The sequence below is a fragment of the Brachyistius frenatus genome, unplaced genomic scaffold, assembly GCF_029030835.1.
Source record: "Brachyistius frenatus isolate BFR_SWC_R1_liver_20210118 unplaced genomic scaffold, ASM2903083v1 Contig_66, whole genome shotgun sequence".
Taxonomy (NCBI): Eukaryota; Metazoa; Chordata; class Actinopteri; family Embiotocidae; genus Brachyistius; species Brachyistius frenatus.
Genome location: NW_027210665.1, coordinates 1428146 through 1454002, shown reverse-complemented (window position 1 = coordinate 1454002; position 25857 = coordinate 1428146). Strand labels below are relative to the sequence as shown.

The window sequence follows — 25857 nt, the reverse complement described above, 5'->3', positions numbered from 1 at the left end:
ACGTTAGACTGGTGGTTAGTTTCTCCTGCATTGAGGTTCGCAGCAGTTTGCAGCTGGGAATAGTTTCATAATCAGCAGGTTGATGCAGATACACAGTAAATAATATTACATATACTTACAAAAATGATGGCAACTGAGGCATGAGGCAAAGTATTTCTTTGGTTTTGAGAGTTTAAAGTAGATGATACATTTTTTTTTCTTCTTTTTTTTTTCTTTCCATTTTAATCATACAAATCTCCAAATATTTTTCTATACAGCCAAAGGCGTGAAAGCACTGCTAGGTCTTTCTTGTGTTCACATTCAGATGCTCTATGGATACTCCAGGTATATTGTGCTTATTTAATCTTGTTCAGAGATTTTTGCTGGCTTGGAATATGGCCTCAGTCCAAAATGTAAAATGCAAGTGTCCTTCAACACAATCCAAGGCACATTGTAGGGTTCATGGCAAATAAAAAAAATAAAAAAGGCCTTTGTATTACATGGCAACTTGTAATTAAAAAGAGGTTATTTTTCTCGGACTGTTTTATCATTTGAACTGAGAGTATATTTCACGCATGTTAGGTTAGGTTAGGTTAGGTAGTTACTTTATTAATCCCCAAGGGGAATTTTTTTCCGCTACGGCAGCATACAGGAAGCAATAAGATAATAATAGAATAATAAAAAGCAATAAAATAGCAGTAAAAAATATTAAATATAAAATGCACAGTATATACAGTAGTTTTATTTATTTTTATTAATTTTTTTTAAGGTTAAATGTTATGAGCCATTCGTTGGAATAAACCTATTTATATATGTTTATGTTGATCTTAAAAAGACTTCAGCAAAACCAGGACAGGATGTGTGTAGTTTTTATTTATTTTTTTATTTTTTATTTTTTTAACTGTCTGGTGAATCTTCTTCGCACACAGACGATCTTGGCCGACCAAACAGCCATTTCACATTACGTTTCCCATGATGCACCGCTTTCAACACAACAACACTTCGCCATTTCAGGTTCAGGTGTGTGGGGGGGGGGGGGAGCCCACAACTCCCGCGAGGGAATCAGGTCAACCCGGGGCGGAGGTGCCAGCTCCTGTCAAGTTTCTTCCATTGAAAACAATTTATTTTTTTTTAAATTTATTTGTCTACTCGTTCCCGACCGTCGAACGGCTCCGTCCCCCCGTGTTCCGATGCGTGTTCCCCGGTTGGTGCGGATGAGCTTTTCCATCGCGGGCCCGGGCTGAAAGCGTTGGAAGTCAGCGGTCGGATTTTTTTTTTTAATTTTTCCCTGCAAACAGCTCGGTGTATAAACAACAAGGTAGGCAGCCGAGAGCTCCGCACGAATAACTGTGTCGCTAACCTCGCTTTATGGGCAGTTTACGTTGATATTAGAAGAAAAAAGAAAAGAAAAGCCGACGTTAACTTAGCTGACAGTTACGTTGGTTAACTTGGTGAGTTATGTAAACGCTTTCTTCTTCACGCACAGCTGTTCGACGTGATTTCAAATGGTCGTGCTGCATAATGTGTGTATATATCTTTTTTTTTTTTTTTTTTTAACTCATTCATAAATCTTAGTCCGGTAAAAACTAGTTTGAGTAAAACATTTGAAGAGATATTCTGTTTCTGTGGTGGTTGTCGTCCAGAAACGTGATGTGTGATGTGATTTACGCAAGATTTACCTTCAATTAAAATAATGTATTGTTTGGTCTCCAGGAAAAAAAAAAAAACACTCTTGTAGACGTGATGAATTGTATTATCTTAAAGTCCAAACTTTATATCCATACATTTAAAAAAAAAAAAAAAAAAAAGTCCCCTTGCGGCATTAATAAAGTAATTATATCTATCTAAATTTGCACCTAAGAAATAATGCTTTATTGCCTTCAACAGAGTTAAAACAACAGGAACCTCGAAACAAAACAACTTCTCAATTAATATTATACATGCTGGACTATATATATAAAAAAAAAAAAGCTTGTTATGTCCATTTTTTTTTCAGGATGAAGCGGATTAAAGGAGGAGAGGAGGGCAGCAACGACTCCTCCAGTAAGAGCCCACCGGAGGCTTGCAAGAAGGTGCGGAAGATGAGCGAGGAGTCTGAGGAAGTGGCGGCCTGCGAGTCCCCCGACATTGACTGGGCACATGTGCCTCAGGAGCTCCTGCTGCACATCTTCCAGTACCTGCCGCTGCTGGACCGGGCCTACGCCTCTGAGGTGTGCCGCCGGTGGAACCAGGCTTTTCACATGCCCGAGCTGTGGCGATGCTTTGAGTTTGAGCTCAATCAGCCAGCTAGCTCGTACCTGAAAGCCACGCACCCAGACCTCATCAAGCAGATCATCAAGAGGCACTCCAACCACCTGCAGTACGTCAGCTTCAAGGTGAAGCTAGAAGAGCTGCCGTCTCCGTCCCGATTCTGGGCCTAAATCTTTACAATTTACTGGCACCGTCCGGTTTTTAAATGTTGTTTTTAACGTTCCTGAAATGATACGAAATCTTTGTTTGCACTTGTCAGGTGGACAGCAGCACCGAGTCTGCAGAGGCGGCATGTGACATTCTCTCACAGTTGGTGAACTGCTCCCTGAAGACTTTGGGGCTGATCTCGACGGCCAGGCCCAGTTTCATGGAGGTCCCAAAGGTATGATTAACTTTAACACGAGGGCTGCGGGTCTTTATAGTCCATTCATTCGATTTGCAAGGAAAATAAGAAGAGTTCTTCTTGTTATAGTTCACGTTCTCATTTTTTTCATGCAGCTTTAATACAATCCCACTGTGCTATTATCAAATTATGTGTGAGCATTTTTGTTGAAACGCAGTGTTTGTCCTTCTGCATGGTCAAGGACAAATTTGGAATTACTTCCGAAGCCAAGTGCTAGTTTGTCTTTCTTTGTGGAAAACCGAGGTTGTTTTAGGAACTCTTGAACATCACAGTGACCTGGGAAGACTTATTTAATGACTGAAAATGTTGTCATCACAGACACTGGAAACTTGACACGTACGTGTGGACAGTCTTTGCGCTCCCACAATAGGCAGGACATGGTCAACATAAGCCTAACGCAGCCTTTAGAGGCTTTATCTGTTACTGCAAACAAGTGATAATGTTGTACCAGGATAGTACTGATCATGTTTTTCTGTGTAGTTTACTGATTCTTTCTTTCTTGATGAAGGAGCTGCAGATTGACTAAACATCATTTGGCCTAATCAGTTGTCCCGAGCACTTTTCCTTGTGACTTCTCCCAATGAAAGCTTTTAAAATGATCTATTTTCCTTTAATGTAATGAAGCCAAACCTCACACATTTTATGCCATGTTTCCAAAGCAACTCACTTGTCTCAGAGGACACAGTTAATCAAATACAAATCAAAGAGGATGTCAACAGCAGGGACACATGGTTTTTTTTACGTTTATGGGAAAGAACTGGAGATTTCACTGTATGTTTTCTCCATAAACACTTTTTATTATAGTATATTGCACGGTTAACATAACGTTAAAAAGCGAACAGTTTCCATTCAAAACTGCATGAAGGCAGATTTTATCGCAGGGCCGTTTAGTTCGACTATGTTATCTTTAGTTTTACGTACATACGCAAGTTTTAAGGTAGAAGTGTGCTTTAATCTCATTTTATGGTCATTAACTTGTTAGATTCCTCCGTTGAACCCAGAAATACGATGGCCTAGGTGTGCAGTTGGTTGTTAAGTCAGCAGCTGATGCTCAAGCAACATGGCCAAATATTTACATACAGTTTATGTTGTAATCAAGGTACAGTTTTTAACGTACATGGATTATGCATTCTGCAATTATCATACTGGATGTCCTCATGCAGTGCACGGAGGCTCAACACACCCTGATAGCTCTCCATGCTCAACTTGTTTACCACATCTGATTAAAAAAAAAAAAAAAAAGTCTCTAATCTGGTGCCGGTCATTACATATCGGTAGGAATGGCACCAAGAATTGTTTGTTGTTACTGATAATGTTACATCTTCATGATTCAACGCTAAAAAAAAAAATCAAAGAAATGGTTGGTCGTGTGCACAAACCATACTGACGTCAACAGACATGTCTGGAAGTGCTGACGGGCTCTTGGCGTATTATAATTCGCCGTCTTGTTCGTCCCTCCGCAGTCTCATTTCATCTCAGCGCTGACCGTGGTGTTTGTCAACTCCAAATCGTTGTCCTCGCTGAAGATCGACGACACGCCGGTTGATGATCCGTCTCTGAAGGTGTTGGTGGCAAACAACAGCAACACGCTGAAACTGCTGAAGATGAGCAGCTGCCCTCACGTCTCCCCTGCAGGTACAGTCAGACTCGCGTTGATGATGATTTGAGGAAATTGGTGGAAGCGGGTCTCGTGTGTTTTGTTTTGTTTTCCTTTCCTTTTTGTGCGGTTTGTTAACATTCAGAAGAAAATAGTTTAAAGTCATGCCTGCATGTTTCAGACAAATGTTTCCTCTTTTAAGTCATAAGACTTTGTTTTCCCTTCACTGACCTGTAATTTTTCTGTTTTCATTTCTTACGCTGAAGAATTAGCCGTTATGTGGTTACGCTGCTGTTCCGTCTTACAAACATTTTCCTGGAACAGCTTTCAATTGTCAGCTAAGATTAAGACTAGTGATTCACACGCAGCTTGTCATACAAATATAGCGGACCATTTTTTTTGGCAATCATTTATTTCCCCTCATTAATATTCCCACATATTTTTTTGGACTTGATTTTTGGGATCGTCAAGAACGGGGTTTGCTGCTGATTTGCGTTAAAAGAAACGATCTGTCCGTGCTTTCAGGGATCCTGTGTGTGGCGGACCAGTGTCATGGGCTGCGAGAGCTCGCGCTGAACTACCACCTCCTGAGCGACGAGCTCCTGCTGGCCCTCTCCTCGGAAAAACACGTCCACCTGGAACACTTGCGCATCGACGTGGTGAACGAGAACCCCGGCCGGCACTTCCACAGCATCAAGAAGAGCAGCTGGGACGCCATGGTGCGACACTCGCCCAAATTCAACCTGGTCATGTACTTCTTCGTCTACGAGGACGAGTTCGGCCCTTTCTTCAACGAGGAGGTCCCCGTCACGCACCTCTACTTCGGCCGCTCGGTCAGCAAGGAGGTCCTGGGCCGGGTCGGCCTGCACTGCCCGCGTCTGGTGGAGCTGGTGGTGTGCGCCAACGGCCTGCGTCCTCTGGACGAGGAGCTGATCCGCATTGCGAAGCACTGCACTCAGCTGTCAGCCATCGGCCTGGGCGAGTGCGAGGTGTCGTGCAGCGCGTTTGTGGAGTTCGTTAAAATGTGTGGCCGGCGGCTGTCCCAGCTGTCCATCATGGAGGAGGTGCTGATTCCAGATCACAAATACTCCCTGGATGAGATTCACTGGGAGGTGTCGAAGCACCTGGGCCGGGTCTGGTTCCCGGACATGATGCCGACCTGGTAAAGCAAAGCCAGAGTTCAGCACACGAAGTTTGCGGTGCAGAATCTTCATGGCCTCCGTGTTCGCGTTGAAAAGCCTTTAAATGCTCAGCTGCAGTGGAATGTTTTGATGTCAACATGGAGGCCATAAACTCGCTGATCTCCTGCGTGGAGTTTAGGGCAGGGATGTAATGTGGCACCTGTATACTTTTATCACGTCACGCAAACACGACAAAAAAAAATGGACTGGAAATCTGCTTCGCCTCATCCGGAGACAAAACCCAGCGAGCCGGCTTCCTCCTTCATCAGGTGGAAATATCCGACAACAAAAAAGAAGCAATTTTTATAACTGCCCATTGAGTTATATTGACATTGTAGCCTGGTTATGATAAACCATATTGCGAAAGATCTCTATGTGTGTGTGTGTGTGTGTGTGTGTGTGTGTGTGTGTGTGTGTGTGTGTGTGTGTGTGTGTGTGTGTGTGTGTGTGTGTGTGTGTGTGTGTACGTACGCACGTATGCATGGGTTTTGATGTCAGTTTTAAAAAAAAATTTTTTTTAAAGAAAACATTACGGAGTAAATTGGGACGACGAGGTGCACGACTGCATGTTGTTACCACTTGGCCGACTTCAATCCAGTCGAAGATGGCGGCTCCTGCACTCTTAACACGATGCGGCTTTGGAGGTTTCCAAATGGCCGCATTGTTATTTGTATATAGGACGTGACGGAAGGAGTTTTGCCGGGTGTAACGTGGAGGTGAAACGTGGCTGGGCCCTACACCTCGTTCTAATTTAAACAGGAGATCAGCGGTAGTGTCGACGACATCGTGCTTTCCCTCCTCAGTCGTACATCGCAGAACATGATTGTCGGTAATGTTAGAAGTTGTCGGAGAAAAACTGAAATCTGTACATAGGTCTCTATATTTGTGATGTGTCGGTGTACAGTGTTGATTGATATCATCGATTTCTTTCTTTCCTGCATCACACATTTATTGGCTCGAACAACTTGTTGTCTCCGTTTCAGCAAAAGAAGGTTTTTTTTTTACAGTCCTAGATTTATTAAGCACCTTATATGAATACCAAATGATAGTCAGGACAAATGAGTCCTTATAGCCAAATAAAACAAAGACTCGAATGATGGATATTTATACTGCACTGGGGGCTCTGCTCAGTCAGATACCAAGTAATATGGAAGTAATAGAGCTTTATTTACGAAGGAAAAAACAATCATTAATAATTCTACGTGAATATAAATAGTGCACAGAAATGTCTGAATTTGAAGGTAGACGTCAGTGAGTCTCCACCCGTCGTGCTCAGATTGCTTCATAATCGTTCAACAGACTCGTCTCTGCTGCTATTGGCTTACAATGCATGCTGGGAACACAAAGCTCACCCTTTTGTTTTTTTCTCAGGTGCATTAAATAAATATATTTCCTATATAGGTTTCATTTGTATCATCCGCTATCTGCCCTCCTGTTAGCCCGCCTATGGCCTGCATGGCGTCATAGCGTCGTACGTCCAGGAGGGGGCAGCGCTGTCACCATCAACAACCGTCTTTCCAGCTGCGGCTTGTCTCTGAAACATGCAGTCATTTCAATCAAAAGAGATTTGGCAAGTCAGATGAGTGTAAGAAGGAAGTCAAATACATCTGTATATAAAACGCTGTGTGTTTGATTTCATATGAATAGAAATGTACTTATTTCTTTATTTCACCCCCTGCTAGGGTTTGAAGTTTCCTTAATCAATGGATCGCGTCTTTTATAAAACCAGAGCGCGAGTGATCGTTTACTAGATGGATCTTTTTCATACTGTAGTCACTAGAGAAGTTAAGCTGTGTAATTTATTGATATGGATACTGCTTTTGTAATTGATTTGTGTTTTTCAGTTTATACAAAAGAAGCAACCAGCAAGCAGACCAGCAGCAAGAGTTTTCTGTATTTCTTTGTTTTGGGACATACACCTCTTGTTACCCGTGTTTTTTTTGGTTTTTGTTTCAACAAATCATGTCTTCTGTCTTAAATTGTGTTTTAGGTGATTTATTTTCTAGCAAGACTAAAGAATTTGCAGCCTTAAGGGGTCACGCTAAACCTGCGTGAACTTAAGAAATGTCCAAATTGGCCAAAACGGCTGGAAGACGCTTCAAATATTCAGCAACTGCTTTCAAAATAACAATCAAACCTTTTTTGAATAGTTAATTGTATTTAAGGTAAACAATTTGTCAAAACATATATTTTCATAAAAAATATAGCACAAATATACAACAACACTGTATGTCAATGTTTGTTTTTGTTTTTTTTCTGCCAGACTTCATTCCTTTCATCAAGTTGTTTCGCGCTGGCTTAGAAGCAAAACACTCATCGCAGGATGCGCAAATGTTCCTTCGTATTAATGGCTTGAACTAACCGAGGTTCTTCTTCGCGTTGGTCTCTTCATCATTGAAGTAGATATCTACCTGTGCTGCGTCCGTGTACGTCAACATCGCGACGGTGCAGTTACATATCTTCTGCTTAGTTGTCGGAGTTCGTGCGGTAAACGGGCGCTCTGAAGTGGAGCCTCTTCACCTATGTTCACCGAGAGTGTATCAACACCGGCTTTAATCACTTTCCTCTTGTCTTTGATTGGCAGATTGAACTGGATCAGTAGAACATGTTTCGCGCAACAAATGCAGGTTGAGAGGGGAAATTATTTTTCATCATAAATCATGCCTCTTGTCAGTAATTGTTGTTTAACCTCCTTTTGTTTAGAGAGTGCTCCAAGTTTACTGGTGTTGAAGATGCTGTCCTTTAGTTGTGCTTCTGTACGACAAATGCTTTTGTCTGCTTTGATTTACCGGTCACCCGTCTCGAAATTCAAATCATTGTTTTGGACATGCAATCTTATACAGTAATAAAGATTTGTGAATGTACCTCTTTGTACTTTTTCATTTCATTATTTCCCCTGCCATAATTTTAACAGTTAAAGCAATGCATATAAAGGGCAGTTAAATAAAATATATGAAGTCTATGCAGTTTTAAAGATGTAATTAAACTTTATGCATCTGAATTCAAAACGTTTTTGCATTGGAAATAAAAGTAAAAACATATTTGAAAATTAAAACTGCAAGCATTGATATGCGGGCCCTCGCCCGCTGGGGATCCAGGGGGTCGGAGCTCCCCGACGTGCAGCATGCGCGTATTCCCGCTTGCAGTTTTCACTTTTTTTTTCTCGATCTCGTTCCTTATTCTGCTTAAAAAAAAAAAAAAGGCCTTTATTTGGCGGCTTTAACACCTTCAGAAACTCATGAAAGTTGGTGCCTGACGCATGTTTCATGAGGTTTGGAGCATCGTCTGACCTAAAACATCAACTTCCTGTGTCACGGCAAAACATCAAACCTAGCCCCACCGCCCTGGCTATACTATATACTATGTACTATATACTATGTAAATTTGGTTATTTTGGGTCACTTTTTGGACATGCTATAGTATGACTTTTCTTTGAATATTTTGGACGACATACTTTGGATGTTTTGGATGACTTTTTTTTTTTTGTATCACTTTTTGGAGTACGACCTTTTTCTGAAAAGACATTCATGCCTCAAGTTACTTCTCACTGAGGCAACTGCTCTAACCACTGCACCACTGTCATACTATAGCATGTTGTCTGAAATGTGGAAAAAAAAAGTCTCTTTTGGGGGATTTTTATAATAATTTTTATTTTTATTTGGGTTTTGTATTGTTGTTAACCTTTGGTATTAGTGTGACTGCATGTACAAACCCAAACATGTGTGGCTTACCCTTAGAGGGACTCTCCCTCCATAAACCGTGTGTAATACCAGAGCGGAGCTCAAAACCGTGTCTTACACGAGGTCGTTTCCAGCTCTGAAGAGGTGTCGTAAACCACTGGACTATCTTCGGCGCCGGGAAGCAAGTTGCGGCAGGAGAAAGTATTTCACGGAGATCACTCAGATTTTCCGGCGACTCAACCGACGGTCTTGAAAACACGTATATCTGCTATCCAAAGAATGTCGGCCGCAGTTTCGGTCGCATTTGAATGAACATTTATGGGCGGTGGAGTTATAGGTTGCACTGAGCCAAAGATTTGTCACAATGCTGTCCAACTCCTGGGAAGATAGATGGTGAAGCGGGTAGCACTGCTGCCTCTCAGCTTAAATAAATCAAGTCATTTTTTGAACGGCGTGACTTTTGGGTCACTTTTTTGGCCGCCACGCCACGGGCGCAGCGATTGACGAAAACGTATTATTTTGATAACTTTTAATTACAAACATGTTAAGAGGGCACAGACTCGATTTCAAGTCGGTCCGACAAAATCTGTAGGAGGAGTTCGTTAACGTGCAACATGTGCGAATCGCCAAAAATGGCAACTAAATTCAAAACGGCGAACTTCCTGCTGAGCTGACGTAATGGCGCCTTGGAACTTTTTTGCACATCTCGGGTGTGACACACACGTCCGCCGAATTTCGTTGCATGTAGAAAAACGTAGCCGCGTCCGTTTATGGGGTGCCAGCGAGCCATTTGGCCACACCCACTCGCGGCTCCACTAGAATACTACAGTTTTAAAAAGCTCTGTTGTTTTAAACTGTGCTGCAGAAATCATGAATGTTAATAAAGAAAGACATTCAGCTCGGACACATTTGAAAGATGCAGACTGTGGTCGCTTACAGAAAAGGACAGGGAATTAGTCAACGACGCAATCGACAGAAAGAAATATCAAAATCTAACAAATATTTTGTTCAATAGGTAAAAAATAATCTCATCACAAGGTCCCACGCAGCTTTCAATCATATGATCTTCACCAGCACGCGGAGTTTGCCAAGTTGTCACAGTGTCGTGAATGTTAAAGTTTTACATTTTAAGGAGTTCTGCTTCACGTTGGCTCACAATTTGAGGATCATATTTTAACAACGCACCAACAAAGGCAGTGAAGCAAAAAACCGCAAGCTAAGAAAAACACAGATATGAACGAAGCAAACGTCAAAATATTTTCTTTTAAAATCCATTTTGCAAATATTCGACGAGGATAGAAGTGTGTCCAACGTGCTTCAAGGATAAACACGAGTGTTTCGGTGATAAAAAACAGAACGACGGCAAATAAAAACCCACCACGTTCCCCTTTAAACTGGTAAAGGCACCTCTTCGTATGTAATCTGCACGTACGGAGGTTTCATCGGCAGATGCCAGTACTCAAAGTTGTAGTAGAGGTAGAAGCTTTTGTCCAACACGACCTTCTTATAAGCCTCCAGCAGACTGATGGTGAAGTCTATGAGCGACTGGTGCGGCCTGAACGCGTGGTAGAAGTTACGGATGTCCGCCGCCAGATTTTTGAGAGCGGGCTGTTGAAATATGGCGCTGTCGTTGCCGAGGTACGTGGGCTCGCCGCTGTACAGGTAGATCTTGGTGTAGTTGGTCTGCGACCGGCTGGACAGTTTGGCTCCCAGCGCCGTCAGTTTCCCGTACGTGCGGTGGACAAACTGGGAACAGTCGTACGACTCGAACCACACCGTGGCGTTGGGGCCGGGGTCGGAGCGGACCGTCCAGGTCTCGTAGTAGATTCCGGTCTCGTTGTCGTCCTGCATCCAGCGGGCCACGTCGTTGAACTGACGCCCTTGGAGGAGAAACGTAAAATGATTTCAATGCCAAAAAAAAAAAAAAAAAAAAAAAAAAGCGTTTTCTGGAGAAAAGTAAGCCCGTTCACGTTGCCGTAGCAACAGGGCGATCCATTATCTACACCCAAGCCGTGAATTCCTCGGTGAAGCCGCCTTAGCTGTCAGGTCTTCTGGAAGCTAATTGGATTTCTAAATTCTAAAATGTAAAAACCGCTTTTAAACTGGCTGCTTTGGATAATGCTTCATATTCCACAAACAGGCGGTTACTGAGAAAGACCAAGCATGTAAATAGAGGAAGCCATCATCTGCGTACAGAGAGATAGGATTGGCGGGCTAGTTGGTTCAGTATGAATCCTGTAGTCCTGGAATCAGATGAACCCCGGTAGAACAGCGCCCGAGTGAATAACAACACGCAGTGTGGAAAAAAAAAAATGCATGGGATTTCTTGACAATTATATATATATATATATAAAAAAAATGCAGATAATTATCATCCTCGTCCTCTTGATGACGTTAGACGAGATATTTGGCTTTTAGGAGCAAAGACGCCAGATCTTACCACTGACTTCTCCTATTTTCTCCAAGGTGCCGTTCTGCGCCCAGTGGAGGTCGTCGATGCCCTGGAAGAAGCAGGCGGCGCCCTGGTTGCACCAGAAAGGTGCGTCGTGCTCCGGTCTGAGGTGAGGGAAGGTGCAGTTGCCCAGCTGAAACAGCTCGTACCACTCCACGGTGTAGTTGGCCCCCGTCCCCGCGCTGCCGAAGCCGACGGCATCATGCATGATGTGCTGTGAAGCGAACACAGACATTCGTACGCGTGTGCGCACGACGCACAGCTGCGTTTGCCATTTTAACAGTCGCGCTATATTTAATTGCCCGCAGCGCGGAAGTGTCTACATTTCACTTTCACAGAGGATAATATCAAACAGCACAACGGATGTCTGTCCCAATTCATCTTCAGATTTTAAATCTATTTCCCTTTGACAAAATCTGTCAAAATGTTCTCAGACAAACGGAGCAGGATTTACTATATTCCACTTATGTGGTTTTTAGAGCAGGATCCTGATCCAGAAATAGTGTGTTACTTTACCTTGCAACCACAGTTCTTTTAAATCAAAACAACCAATAAAATAATGGGCAAAAGTAATCTAGAGATTTACAGGATCTTCAAAATAAAAGATCAGAGTCTTTGTCTGAACTGCAACACGCGTCATTCATAATGATGAAGCCAAACGTGGTGTTCTGTGTCGAACATCGGCGTCACCGGGTTGTTTGACGCGGTTCTCCGGACTTCGGGAGGCCGAGCGAGCCCTCCCCGACCTCGTCACGCGGTCCTTATTTGAAAACGACAAGGATTCACGCACTTACAAATTTCCCCAGCAAATCTCCGTACTTGAATTCCCACACGGGCGTCTGCAGCCGATAGACCGAGACGACGTCGCCGTCTTTCATGTCGGGGATCCGTCCGCCCCCGTCCCCGGTGGGACAGAACGGGTAGAGAGCTTCACAGTAGGGGTCCGCAGCAGGCCGACGGTCGAAGCGCCTGTCGATGACACGAGGAGTGCGTTTTAAGTACCCTTCTGTTTTTCCAATGATCATAATCAAATATTTTTCCTACATAATTACACCGATTATTCCCCTTAAACCTTAATGCGACTCAGTTATTCTCCGTCACGTGCACATTATTGGAGTTCAGGTCTTTCATTGCAGCTTTTCCTCCAAAACCACCGCTTCAGATGTTTTTATGTTTTCGTGGTCTGCATGTGCCGTTTCTGCTGTATGTCTTAGGGTTGAGAAAACAAAACAGAAACTTGATATTTAAGGCCTACGTTTGACAAGCAGAAGCTCCATTTTGATACTGATCACTCGTGCAAAGTTATTTGTTTGTTGTCTGTTAAAATGTATTTTCGTACAAATTAAAAAAAAAAAAGAAAAAAGAAAGAAAATAGACTGTACTTAAAACATTTGATGAAAAGAGCGTGTTGATAAAAGATCCCAGACACCCATGACAACAGCTTTTTAAAAAAAAGAAAGTGACATTTTCATATTTATATAGTATACATAGCTTAGTGTAACTATTTTGTTAATCAAAACGATTGTTTACATCCTTTAATGGGAATCAAATCTGTCATATTAAAAATTACAAACAACACCAACTATTGTAATATTTAAAAAAAAAAAAAAAATGTTGTTGCACAAAACCACACAGCTCTGAAGTTAAGATTTCTCATACGGTCACGCAGCCAGAAGCTCCCGAGTCCAACGTTTGTAAAGTCACGTGAATGCACCGGGACGCATGTCCGCAAGTTGGCCGTTTCTTTCGATCGGTTCGCTGAAGCAGTTGGTAGATATTGCAAACTAAACGCGCTTCATTATTCTTGGACTCGATCGCAAACACCTTCAGTTTCTTCGGACGGACGATGTGATGTTCTGTCACGTGATTTAAGGGCTCCGCGGGACCAGGTGTCGTGTTGTTACCTGTAGGGCACCGGCCACCGCTGCGCTCCTTCCACCCTGAACGCTGCAGCGACGCCGAGAACCAGGAGCAAGTTGAAACACAGAAAGATGTCCTTGCGAGACATGCCGAAGCCTCCGAGACACTCAAAACAGCAGAAGTTAGGATGATTGCCTTCACGTGATCCCTCCCCTCTGAAGTGACTTAGTCATTTCTGGTCACGTGGTTTTGTTGCTGCAAAAAATAAAATAAAATAAAATCACATGACAACGACAGACAAGAAGATGTCAATATAACAAGTATAATAAGTTATCGTATAATTGCGGGAATAAGCGTAATAACAAAAATATTTTAAAACAAAATATCGTAATATAAATAAACAGGGGAATAAATGAATGTAGGAAAATACATTCAATACAGGCTCAAGTACAATTTAATTTTTAATGCTTCTTTATTCAAATTCAAATTATAAATATTTTATTTTATGTATGTATGCATTACCAAGTCACATTACTATTCTTCATCAACATGTTTTTCTTTACTCCTTTCATTATTTTTTTTCCATTTCTTTAACTGAATAACAATCTTTACAATGTAATAACAGCAACAACAAGTGATTGTTGATTAATAAATAGTTACAACAATATAAATACCATTTTGTCATTCTATTTATTGAAAATTGAAGCCACAATATTGTAAATCTTGACAACAGATATTTTAATGGCATAATTCAATCCAGGAAATTTGTTAAAAAATAAATTGCGAATTTATTTGAGATAATAAATTCAAGAAGATCGAAGGTCGGCTATCTGAAGTCGAGACAAAATATGTCTCAGTTTAGGTGAAAATAAAAAATATGATCGAGTCTGGTGCCATTTGTTTTTTGCTCATTTGAATGAACCTTGAGGAACTCGGACTGGCCTGTGAGGATGCTTGCAGTGCTCCAAGCTCAGCCACCAGATGGCGGTGACGCACTGAGAAGCCTGAACACTGTTTTTAAAGGGCAGAAGAAGAAGCAGCAAAAAAAGAAAAGAAAAGAAAACAACAACAACACAAGGGGGAGGCGTCCTCTCCGCTGACAGTCCGCCATGCTCACCCTGCTCCACCGCTGCGGCCGCAACTCACTGACATTGCGCAGCGTTCAGACCGTGAAGAAGAGTTATTACTCGGCACAGATGGCTAAGCGCGTGGCTGTGGTGCTGGCGGGCTGCGGAGTTTATGACGGCAGCGAGATCCACGAGGCCTCCGCTGTTCTGGTCCACCTGAGCCGAGGAGGTGCCAGTGTAAGTCCGGGCAGCTCAGACCTGCGAGCGCACGCGGTGTGGCAAACTACGCGCGAGGGAGGGGAGCTGAAGAAAGCGCGTGAGATCCTCTGTAAAAACTTTATGATGAGTCGTGTCGCCTGTTACAAATGCAACATCCTCGGTAGTTTTTCCCCCTTCTTTTCTCACGGTTTTCATTGAGAGAGTGTGACGTTATTCCTAACGGATGCTGCAAGGATCTGGGTGCCGTCAGACAGGCCTCTGACCTCTAAGTGGTTCCTCATTCCTGCACTTTTGAAGGCTTATACACAAAGCAGTTGATACATTTTATTTTTTTTTAAATGCAAAGATATGTTTTAAGGTATTTAAAAGGTTCTCTGCTTGTGTCTAAAAACAAAAAAAAAGTTGACTTGGTTAAAAATGGTTAAACATGCAAAAAAAAAAAAAAAAAATCGAATCAAAATTTGAACTACTAATTTCAAATAATTCCAGAGATATCTCAACTTGGAAACATATTCAACTTATATTCTGCCAAGTCAAAATGTAATCGCAGATGTCTTTTTAAAATGAGAGTTTTCATCCAATTCACATTGTGGATATTTGCTGGTAAACTTTACTTAAACGTTCACTTTACTGTGAAAGGCCCGAAGTGATGTCATTTGTCCTATGAAAGATGACACTGGTTTCTTTTTGACTTGGAAGAATTGAATCACAGATATGTGCAAACTGTATCCAGTCCCGCTATGAAATGTGAAGAAATGATGCCGATGGATGTGAAAACACGTCGGCACATAAATGTTGAATTATTTGTGTTAAACGTTTTTTTTTTTTTTTTTTTTTTTTTACTGTTATTAAAAGAGCTCTGCTTTCATGGCCTGCAGGTGAACATGTTCGCCCCCAACATCGACCAGATGCATGTGGTGGATCACCTGAAAGGCGAACCATCTCAGGAGAAGAGGAACGTGTTGGTGGAGAGCGCCAGGCTGGCCCGAGGAAACATCCAGGATCTGTCCAAACTCAGCGTCAAAGACCACGACGCTGTCATACTGCCAGGTTTGTTCATGACGACACGCCGTCGTCCTCTCGTGTTCTTGCGTCTTTCACTCGGTTCAGTGAACCTCGGTGACCGTTAAGTACCTAAATCTGATCGAGCGCTTGACTTCTGCATTTCTTTACCCTCCAAACAGACGTCTGTCCAGGAAGTGAAAGTAAGATTAAATCTGGGCTCTTCCTCATTTTTTGTGTTGTTTCAGGTGGTTTCGGGGCAGCGAAGAACCTCTGTACGTGGGCGGTGCAGGGGAAGGACTGCTCTGTTAACGACGAGGTCAAGGCCGCTCTGCAGGCGTTCCATAGTGAGGGCAAACCCATCGGCCTCTGCTGCATCTCCCCTGTCCTGGCTGCCAAGGTGTTTCCAGGGTGCGAGGTCACCGTCGGCATCGAAAAGGACGACAAGTGAGTCTCAACTTTTTTTTTTAAGCACCCTTGTTAAGTCTCCCCATTTATTACAGCCTGTGTCAATATGACAACTTTGACCACTCCATTTGTTTTTGTTTTCTCTCTCTCTCTCATGACACACGCTTTAAAGATTATTGGATCTTCAAGCGCTTAAAAAAAAAAATGCTCCTGGCAACATGTCCTGGCCGATGCTTTAGTGTGAAGGAGTGTGTGAACAAGAGGCAAACATTTCAAGTTTTCAAGTCATTTAAAAAAAAAAATTAATCTCACCTTCAGCTTCCTTTTACAGTCTTACCTCGTCAATATGACGCTAATAAAACCAGAATTTGCTAAATTTTATTCAAGCATCTAAACATTGTTTGGTGTAGTTTTTGTTTTTTGTTTTTTTTTCCCTCTCTCAAGGTATCCAGACACGACTGACACTGCAGCAGCCATCAACCAGCTGGGCTGCAAACACGTGAACAAGAGCGTCTCTGAGAGCCACTTGGACGAAAAGAACAAGCTGGTCACCACCTCTGCCTTCATGTGCAACGCCCCGATCCACGAGATATTTGATGGAATCGGAACGATGGTGCAGGGCGTCCTGAAACTTGCCTGATTCAACTGAAACTCAAAAGATGGCGAGAAAAAAAAGAACTGCGAGCTGTCGTTTTAGAAAGCTTTGCTGTAGTTGCCTGCTCAGCTGATGACACCGTGATTAAAAGCACTTAGATTCACCTTGAAATAGACATGTTTGTATGTTCTGATTTTTTTTGTTCAGCTCTATCAAATAATTGACTAAAATCTGTTTTACTGCATTACATTTTGACGCAGTTGCTCCGTCTGATGATATCGGTGTTAATCAAGTTTTACAGAATCAGCAGCAGGTGATAGTATTGTACAAAAAAAAAAGTACAATGTAATAAAGAGTGAAAAAAATTCCCTCTTTCAGGTCACTTTATTTCAGTACCACAGAAGAAAAAAAAAAACTTGTGTAAAATAGCTCAATTTGGGCAAAGGCAGGGTACAATCTAGACAGGTCATCAGTCAAGTACATAAATGAAGGCCCATCACTGTCTTTCGCAATCACCAATTAACCTGACATGCATGTCTTCAGATCGGAGGAAGCCAGAAGGAACTCACACAGGCAGGGAGAACATGTGCATCCACACAGACAGGCCCAGGCTCGAACCCGCAACCTTCTCGGCGTGCTGCCACAGTGCTCATCACTGCACCGCTCCACATTACAGTTACTTCACCCTTCATCTCTTGAAATATACAACGCTTTCATGAAATACTGTATGAAGTTACAACGTCATCGTGCGGTGTTGCTGCTCATGTGGATGACTTGTCATCCTCAGATAGGAACTCAACACTGAGCATCCTCTCTGCCTCTCAATGTTTCCGACCACGTCGATCACCCCATCCACCCCGTCTGTGCACAACACAGAGGAAGCGTTAACGCTGAACTTCTCCACCAGGTGCTCCTGACTCAGTGGCTTCCTCCAGTGGCCATAAAAGGTATTGCACCTGGCTGCATAACTCAGCCCCTGGTCTGTTTCTACCTCAACCTCACAGTACATCTGGTCGAAGCTGGGTTGGTTGTCTTCGGGCGTCTCCACCGTCACTTTGGAGAGGAGCTCCTTCAGAGCAGACCGCCGGATCAGAGCGTCGCTGAAGGAAGCCACCGTCACGTTGTCGTCCAGCAGAGCGGAGCAGGCGTTGAACTGGAACGAGTGCCTGGCTTGGTGCTCTGTGGAGGGTAAGGGGCAGTTAATGTACTTGGAGGGAGGCACTCGAAGCGTGACGCGTCGGATCCGGTTCGAGTCAAAGTGCCCGGCTGTGTTTTGAAGGTTTGCGCGGGCTGCTAGAGCTGCATCCACCACCCAGTGCATCCCCAGGTGAGCTGGGATGCGCTTGAACGCCACATCCTGATCTTCCAGGATCCACCTAAAGGCACCAGAAGTAGAATCTGCCATCGCTGAGGGGCTGTAGTCTTTGTAGTAAACCCCAAATCCGCAGTTCATGTCCAGTATGGCCGGATTTCCCTCCAGTCCCGCCTGGGCCAGCAGGGCTGCCTCCAGGCCTCTCCGAGCAGCGTTTCCTATGTGGAGAGGTTTGGTCTGTGTGGCCGTGTTGGCCAGCGGAGCCCCAGCAGAGGAGGCTGCGATGGCCAGAGCATGACTGCACTGTTCAGGGGACAGACCGAGGAGCTTCGCCGAGGCTGCAGCGCTCCCCATCACGCCAACAACACTGGGAGGGTGGAACCTGAGAGAATAAATAGAGGACCAAAACTTTAGGATCTGATCATGTTTAATGATGGTTTACTTCATCAAATAATTAATTGATTGACAGATCATAATTAGTGAATTATTAATGATGTTTTACATGAAAAATTGCCAATAAGCTCCACGTAAACTGAAGATCTGTTGAGTTTGGAGCAGTTGGTGCTCAAAATTTGAAGACTTCACATTGTGTCGAAGAGGAACAGTGACTTATTTAAAAAAAAAAAAATTATTCTGACATTTTATAGAATGAGTAATTAATAAATGGAGAAAATAACATGCAGATTATTTAATACTTTTAGTAAGAGTCTCACTTGTGATACTTATGGTTAACCTGTTTTATTCACTTCTACCTAAACTTTTTCACCATTTCTTTTGTATTTTTGAAAAATGTAATTGCTGCTTCTCTCTTCTTGAATAACCTTCACACTTTGCTGTGACTGTTTTTCACTGAAACAACTTTCTACTGAATGAAAGCTGAGAGGAGAGAGCTTCATGTTCATTCTTAAAAATGAATGGACCAAAACCGAAACGATCTTCGTGGCTTCATACCACTAGAGGTAGGTGTTGTACTTTATTTTGGCTCAAGCATTTCTGGTGTAAAACCGGTCAAGACACATGACACATTAACTTGCTCCAAAGCTCAAATGGTTGTTTGTGTTTCTCACCTTTCGGGGATGTTGTAGGCCTCCGTGGAGAACCTCATCAGTCTTCCCTGCACCTCGATGCCGACATTGAAGGCCAGCAGCAGGTCCAGACCGGAGGGCTGGCTGGGCAGCGTCTCCGCCAGGGCCAGCAGCGCAGGCAGCACAGCTCCTGAGGGATGAGTCGCAGGGTGCCAAGTGTCATCAAAATCCATCGAATGTACCTGAGATTAGACAGTGAGACAAAGCCGGGGATCAAACTGGAGGTGAATCATGTTTGTTTCTCCCATATTATGATTCTTTTATTTGACCAAACTTACTGCGATGCCATTGACAAATGCAGCATAATGAGGAGGGAGAATTATCTCAGATTTTCCCCAAACGCTGCTCTTCTTGTCGGATGTGAACATCTGCCAACAGACAAATGAATATGAGTGTGCTCTGTACTGAGGAGTTTGATTTCCATCAAAAACAAAAGGCAGCATAAAGGGGATTATATGTGCAAACTGGCCTTGTGAAGAAGACACACATGAGTAATCATCAACCTGTCAAGAGAAGGATTCAAATAATCACGGTTGCAAACAATGTCCAAACCTAAGGCAGGCTTAATTCAATTAGGAGGATTTGTCACCTAAATCTTTCAATCAGAAGATTAGCATTTCTCAAACAAACAACTTTTTATGAGGACAAATGAAGATTTCCTTAAGATGTCAAACTAACAATGAAAATACTGATGTATGTGCAGTATATGTAGCGCTGAAATATTATTAGTATTTGCAATTAATTTAACAAATGATATTTTCTTTTTCTTTTTTTATATTACTTGAGTCAAAGTTCAATCTTTCATCGGTTCTTTTTGTATAATGATGTGAAGTGCTTGCATTTGAATGCGTTTCCAATCCGGTCGACCAGTTAACTGTACCTGGCTGTACTTAAGAGCCTTGTTGAAGACAGCTGTCCTGGTTCCCAACAGCCCGACACCAAGTGTGTCCAGCATCATCCTTTTGCTCCTGTTAATCACACCATCTGTCAGCTGAGCGGTGTTGAGGGTATAAATCGCAGCTCCAAAGCTCTCTGTAATACCCTGCAAAGGTGAAACAGGGACAGTCAGGATGACGCCAGAAGATGCAAACCTCTAAAAAGACCTCAACAAAAGTTGCATGTCTTTATATCTAAAAATACTCTCCAAAAGGCGCCTTAAGTAAAATCTCATACAGTAAAGTGAAAACATTTCAGCATTAAAAGAAAACGGCAATACCTTGCGCAGCATTGTTCTATCACAACAAGCTCTCCAAGTGGTAAAACATCCAAGTGCGGTTGCATTTTATAGCTGAATTTGTCTGTCTGAGCACCAAATTTCCAAAGTGGCTAAAAGCCACCACGACGAGAAGTAGGAACTTTCACAATGACTGCATGTCATCTTCTCATTTGTGCTGATTCTCACTGGATTGGGCAATCTACCAAACCTCTAGGTTTTTCATATGCAGTAAAACCATCTTGTGATGGCTGACAAAGGAAAGGTCAAATTTTAAGGAAAGTCTGTGTGTTATTAAGAAAATCCCAGAATAAGAAGTACAAATCCAATCTAAAAACGGTGAATCTCGGTAGTATTTTGTTGGCTTTTCTTCATCCGGTAAGATTAACATTCCAAAAGTGGCACAGAACATTATTTTGAGTCTAATATCTTGGTTAAAATGTTTATCGTCTCTCTTTCACAACCTGTTTCTGGTTAAGATGACAGACTAGGGAATTTCAGCTCTCTGCAATAGGGAGTTTTGAACAGGGAAATGACATGGCTCTCAAACAACTCCCTAACTGACAATCACATGATGAAGAGCGTCTGACTAAACAGCAGAGAAAATGATAATTACAAAGCAGCAGCTCTGACCTCAGTTGTGATATTACAAAAAGTTTACTAAGTTCTAAAAATCTGCAAACCCACATCTGCATCCAGTCCAGTCTGCATGCAAACAGAAAATTATTAATAAATATTCCAGTGAAATTAAGTGGTAAATTAGATCTTCTAAGAAGACCCACAGTAAAACAAGATTAATCCTACTATTACACTTAGTTGCACGTCAGAGCCTTCATTCATAATTTTCACAATTTGTTTCCTCTCAACTGTTTGTTTTGTGTTTTTGAAACCACACATAAACCCCTAAAATGTATTCATTTGACTTATCAACTCATTTTCAAACAGTATTTCTCAACTGAAAGTGACATAATATATGTCAGTTATCCTCTCTGGTGGCATCCTTGTTGCCCAAGAGTTTAAGAAGTTGACCATGTAATCACAGCGTGACTTGTTAAAAGTCCTGTCAGCCTCCCTCGTTCCCGTCTGGCATTTACTCTCCAATTCAGGCAGAAAAGCTCCCCGTAACGGTAAAAGTAGTTACGCCATACTAATGAAGCACAGATCAACCCTGACTGGAGGACAGCCTCCAGGCTGTGTCAGCTGGTGTTTTGTGTTGAGTGGAGAAGAACATTATCAAATTCATGGTCTAACTCCCAAACTAACAACAGAATGTGACTTCAATGAACCGTGTCCTCAACTGAACTGATATCTACATTTAATACACTCAATTGATGATTCAGATTTGTGTGTATGTTTTTTGTTTTTTTATCACATTTCATAATGACTGATCAGTGTATTTCACACAATATAATCTAGAAGCTCTAGAAATTCATAACACATAATGAGACATAATGAAATCTTTGTGGACAAAAAAGGTAAAACATATTTCGGGGTTAAGACTTTTTTCGAGGTTAAAGTGAGATTTAGGATTAGTTATGTTTTATGTTTTTTATATTGTGTTTGTATCTTTGTAGTGTTGTTGATTTAATTTTAAATGGATCAAATTGGGTTTCTCTCCAATAATATACATTCAGTTACACATAATGCCAAAGTCAAACCACTTTGTTTGTTGAAGATTTTTGAATGTATTATAAATGGAAAAATGACAGTGTAGATTTTGAAAGTAAACCTAATCAATGAGAACTAAATAAAAAGTTAAGGGGTTTGAAATGACTGCACATATATGTATGTATATGTATGTATATATATGTATATATGCATGTATGTATGTATGTATATATGTATGTATGTATGTATGTATGTATGTATGTATGTATGTATGTATGTATGTATGTATATATATATATATATATATATATATATATGTATATATGCATGTATATACATATATATATATATATTCATATATATATATATATATAAATAAAATAACAAAATGAAACAAATAATAAGTGGTCAGTGAACTGCTTCAGGGTGCATGCGCTTATTCATTTATCTTTTAGAGGACTAATTACAGCTATTGCGTGTGTGTGTGTGTGTGTGTGTGTGTGTTGTGTGTTTGTGTTAAAAACTGGCTGCATTTCCATCTGGTTTGCAATGGGTGTCACTATTTCCATATTTTCCAGCCATTTGTTCAAAGGAATAACTTCGACCAGCTGCATGCTCTCTGCTTTACTTTTCTATCTGTATTCAAAAATCCCAACAGAATTAATCTGATTAATTAAACAATCAATAGAGGATGTGCTACTTTGATATCGATGCCAGTTCGGCCACGAGGAAGTAAATGCCACCTTCACACCTCTCTCTCTCTCTCTCTCTCTCTCTCTCTATTTCCATTTTTATGAACGTGTTCATGTAAGAAAGAGAGAGAGAGAGAGAGAGAGAGAGATGCAAAGGTACTTTTGACAAGACAGTCACTTAATAGTTAAATGTTAATTTAGCAGTCAACCTCCCCCTTTACGCACGCGCACATCCGCACGCGATAAGCCCAGGCTTCATAAGCGTGCCGCTGCCACTCAGTTCCTCAGTGTTACCACTGATCCCACATCAGTACAGCGTCTCAGAGAACATGGCATTGGCTGATCCAGAGCGCGGAGTGTCCACCTGCGGCGACCCGGCCGCCCCGTTTTCAGAGATTATTGAGTTGAATGTTGGCGGACAGGTTTATGTCACCAGACACAAAACTCTGATCGCCGTGCCTGACTCGCTCCTGTGGAACATGTTCATCAAGAAATCACCGAAGGAGTTGGCGAGAGACAGCAAAGGGCGCTTCTTCTTGGACAGGGACGGTTTCTTGTTCCGCTACATCCTCGATTACCTCCGAGACCTGAACTTGGTCCTCCCGGACTACTTCCCCGAGAAAAGTCGGCTGCAGAGGGAGGCTGACTTTTTCCAGCTGCGGGACCTTGCAAAACGCCTCAGTCCCCGGGTGAGTAAAGACAATTCGATCAGTGAGGAGATCATCCAGAGCGACACAGAAGAAGGCGCGCAGCAGTGCGGCTCCTCTGGCGCCATGGAGACTTTACGCACCATGTCTGTCAGCGGGGCCATGCGCTCCCCCTCTCTGGACTCTAGAAAGTCGGGCTATATCACGATAGGATACCGCGGCTCGTACACTATTGGCAGAGACATCCAAACTGACGCCAAGTTCAGGAGAGTGGCGCGCATCACGGTTTGCGGGAAGACGTCTCTGGCTAAAGAAGTGTTTGGGGACACGCTGAATGAGAGCAGAGACCCGGACAGGCCGCCGGAGAGATACACGTCCCGCTACTACCTGAAGTATAATTTTCTAGAGCAGGCGTTTGACAAGCTGACAGAGGCGGGCTTCCACATGGTGGCCTGCAGCTCCACAGGCACCTGTGCCTACACCAGCAATGACCCAAACGAGGACAAAATATGGACAAGCTACACTGAATATGTGTTCTGTCGGGAATAACCAATATTCATGTCATACTGATGTAAATATACACTTCATAATCTAGAGGGGAATGTCTTTAAAAAAAAAAAGTAGTGCATTTGCTGTGTTGATAACCTTCCTTAAGGTGGAGTGGCTGCACAACAGTGACCCCTTATAGCCAATTAGACAAAATGGCCCCAGTATAGACTAACCAACATTTTCACCAAGTGTCAGGAGAAGAATGTGCAGTTTGGATGTTGCAAGTGAGCAGAGCATAGTTTGAGTAAACACACTGATCCAAAACCCTGTTCTTGTTCTGTGGTGAACACCAATAAAATGCTGTCATCTCCATCTCATTGAACTGCATGTCAATGTTTCAGTCATATCTGACTCAGCGCTGTGTGAATTGAGTGGCATCCAGAAACAGACAAGCAGCGATTATTATTCAGTGTCATTGTAACTTCTAGGCTCGCTTGAGCAGTCGTTTGGCAGAGTTTTGTATTATCTAATAGGCTCCTATAGCAGTTCTATCACTGACATGGTTGTACGTGTACACGTAGAGTGTTGGTAGAGTTGTGTTTGTTATAAACTTTGTTCGGACGAAAATAAAATCTTCTACTCTGTTATTCTCAGCCCCTTTGCCAATTATCCTGCATTCCTCCGAACATCTGTACAAAGTCTACAGAAGAACAAAATCCTGGCATTCATCTCCCTCCAACCTTTTAAACCTCACTCAGTGGGGAATCAAAGAGTCAGCCTCAAAGAGAGCTGCCCTATCCAGAAATCTCACCCCATCCTGGCACTGCAGCTGCCAGCGCAACAAAATTTGTCACACTGTTTCAACGCCAGAGAAGCTACACATTACAGAGTAGTGTCTGTACAGTACTCGCCATTGTGCCGGCAAATGACTTGCAAAATCCCGACTGTGAACTTTCCTTGGCTCCGATTCAGTGTATCAGTCTTGTAAAATGCCATTTCATGGCATTGCGCCTATTTTGTATTCACCATCGCCCTGTTATTAAATCACACCAGCAGAAAACCTCCAAAACTGAATATAGTTAGCATGTAAATATTGCCGGAGGAGCCGTCTCCACCTATCCAGTTTGTCATACAAATTCGGCAGCATGCAGCGTGGATGCAAATAGTGCAGCTGCGCACACATCATGTCATTATCATTTCAAGTGTAAATAATGAAAGGGTCCAGCTGCACACAAATAGGAGGGTTCAGTCTGCCAGGGACTGTAAATGAATGGAGAGGCGATTGGTGCACCTCTGCGCTGTGAGAGCAGAATTATTTGACCGGTCAGTGTGCAGCCAGTCCTGGATTATGCCTTTCATTCTAAACACACATGGAAAATAGGAGTTTTACATTCAAAGCCAGTTGTGGGATTGTAGGACATCAGGGGCTTAAAGTGGCACAACCTCAGTAGGGGTCCGGGTACATCCTCTCAGAGGGAGCATCTCTGGGTTTCATGTGCTAAAGGCATCAGTCTGGTTCAATTTGGCCTTACAAAGTTGGAAAAAAAAATGTGTCGTAAAATGATATTTGGCATAGGGATCACTTATAAGTAGATAAATGGCTCAGAATGAGTGCAACTGATGATGATCTAAGTAGGCATTTTCTTTAGACATGTCACAGCTGGAAAAACACAATGTAAAAAAAAAAAAAAAAAGTAAAAAAATCAAAGATGGCTGGATTCCATTTAGCTGCCTCAGTCTGAGGCTCCTGCAGGTCGCCTCACTGTCACTGCTTACTGACGCATGCGAACAGAACTAAGCCACTAACAGCTGAGCCTTTCCTACAGCCAGGAGTCAAAAGGTCTCCTGTGAAAAAATTATATTTAAACACTTTAATTGAGTTAAATTAGGCTTTGCATGCACATCAATAGCAGGACAACAAATGAGATGGAAATGAACGTGATAGAGGATGTGAACCCACCCTAATTATAACCGAGCAATGCCATCTTAAATTCAGGCTTGGTGAGCTTATTTGAAACTAACAAATTGATAAATGGAGATGAAAAGAATCTATGCAAGTTTTTGTATTTATGTTTGCTTGCCTAATTCCAGTTTAGCTGTCTAATACTTAAGGACTTA

General features: G+C 42.4%; 4 protein-coding genes across 7 annotated transcripts; 2 read left to right on the top strand and 2 right to left on the bottom strand.

Annotated features, from left to right (window-relative positions):
- Positions 1-982: 982 nt before the first annotated feature.
- On the top strand, positions 983-16827 carry LOC138625811 (F-box/LRR-repeat protein 3-like). 3 transcript variants are annotated; one of them, XM_069706986.1, is made up of 8 exons: positions 1025-1297; positions 1976-2354; positions 2489-2611; positions 4096-4267; positions 11557-11651; positions 15567-15738; positions 15939-16137; positions 16543-16827. In XM_069706986.1, the coding sequence occupies exons 2-8, from the start codon at positions 1977-1979 to the stop codon at positions 16736-16738; spliced, it is 1335 nt and encodes a 444-aa protein (XP_069563087.1). In that variant the 5' UTR covers positions 1025-1297; position 1976; the 3' UTR covers positions 16739-16827. The 3 variants fall into 3 exon arrangements, with proteins under 3 accessions (XP_069563088.1, XP_069563087.1, XP_069563089.1); XM_069706987.1 differs by lacking the exons at positions 11557-11651; positions 15567-15738; positions 15939-16137; positions 16543-16827 and adding an exon at positions 4755-8274 and having other exon boundaries at positions 983-1297; XM_069706988.1 differs by lacking the exons at positions 1025-1297; positions 1976-2354; positions 2489-2611; positions 4096-4267; positions 11557-11651 and adding an exon at positions 14472-14706.
- On the bottom strand, positions 11781-13652 carry cln5 (CLN5 intracellular trafficking protein). The gene is made up of 2 exons (XM_069706990.1): positions 13447-13652; positions 11781-12511 (listed from the first exon to the last, which is right to left on the bottom strand). Exons 1-2 carry the CDS (start codon positions 13548-13550, stop codon positions 12325-12327), a joined length of 291 nt encoding a protein of 96 aa, XP_069563091.1. The 5' UTR covers positions 13551-13652; the 3' UTR covers positions 11781-12324.
- Positions 16828-17042: 215 nt separating the features above from the next.
- acod1 (aconitate decarboxylase 1) lies at positions 17043-20357 on the bottom strand. Of its 2 annotated transcripts, none has more exons than XM_069706984.1 (5): positions 20307-20357; positions 19971-20132; positions 19369-19593; positions 19073-19272; positions 17043-18387 (listed from the first exon to the last, which is right to left on the bottom strand). In XM_069706984.1, exons 1-5 carry the CDS (start codon positions 20316-20318, stop codon positions 17427-17429), a joined length of 1560 nt encoding a protein of 519 aa, XP_069563085.1. In that variant the 5' UTR covers positions 20319-20357; the 3' UTR covers positions 17043-17426. The 2 variants fall into 2 exon arrangements, with proteins under 2 accessions (XP_069563085.1, XP_069563086.1); XM_069706985.1 differs by having other exon boundaries at positions 19369-19458.
- Positions 20358-22872: 2515 nt separating this feature from the next.
- kctd12.1 (potassium channel tetramerisation domain containing 12.1) lies at positions 22873-25211 on the top strand. Its single transcript, XM_069706989.1, has one exon. It carries the CDS (start codon positions 22933-22935, stop codon positions 23797-23799), a length of 867 nt encoding a protein of 288 aa, XP_069563090.1. The 5' UTR covers positions 22873-22932; the 3' UTR covers positions 23800-25211.
- The last annotated feature ends 646 nt before the right edge of the window (positions 25212-25857 follow it).

What these genes read in the sequence shown, in the direction of transcription:
- kctd12.1 (XM_069706989.1), top strand. Translation starts at nt 22,933, where the DNA reads ATGGCATTGGCTGATCCAGAGCGCGGAGTGTCCACCTGCGGCGACCCG.
- cln5 (XM_069706990.1), bottom strand. Translation starts at nt 13,550, where the DNA reads ATGTCTCGCAAGGACATCTTTCTGTGTTTCAACTTGCTCCTGGTTCTC. An exon ending in CGGTGGCCGGTGCCCTACAG is followed by an intron (nt 12,512 to 13,446) that starts GTAACAACACGA and finishes TGTCATCGACAG; the next exon opens with GCGCTTCGACCGTCGGCCTG.
- acod1 (XM_069706984.1), bottom strand. An exon ending in AGGCTCTTAAGTACAGCCAG is followed by an intron (nt 19,594 to 19,970) that starts GTACAGTTAACT and finishes TTCTCTTGACAG; the next exon opens with GTTGATGATTACTCATGTGT. An exon ending in GCCTACAACATCCCCGAAAG is followed by an intron (nt 18,388 to 19,072) that starts GTGAGAAACACA and finishes TTATTCTCTCAG; the next exon opens with GTTCCACCCTCCCAGTGTTG.
- LOC138625811 (XM_069706986.1), top strand. Translation starts at nt 1,977, where the DNA reads ATGAAGCGGATTAAAGGAGGAGAGGAGGGCAGCAACGACTCCTCCAGT. An exon ending in TGCAGTACGTCAGCTTCAAG is followed by an intron (nt 2,355 to 2,488) that starts GTGAAGCTAGAA and finishes TGCACTTGTCAG; the next exon opens with GTGGACAGCAGCACCGAGTC. An exon ending in CGACGCTGTCATACTGCCAG is followed by an intron (nt 15,739 to 15,938) that starts GTTTGTTCATGA and finishes GTGTTGTTTCAG; the next exon opens with GTGGTTTCGGGGCAGCGAAG.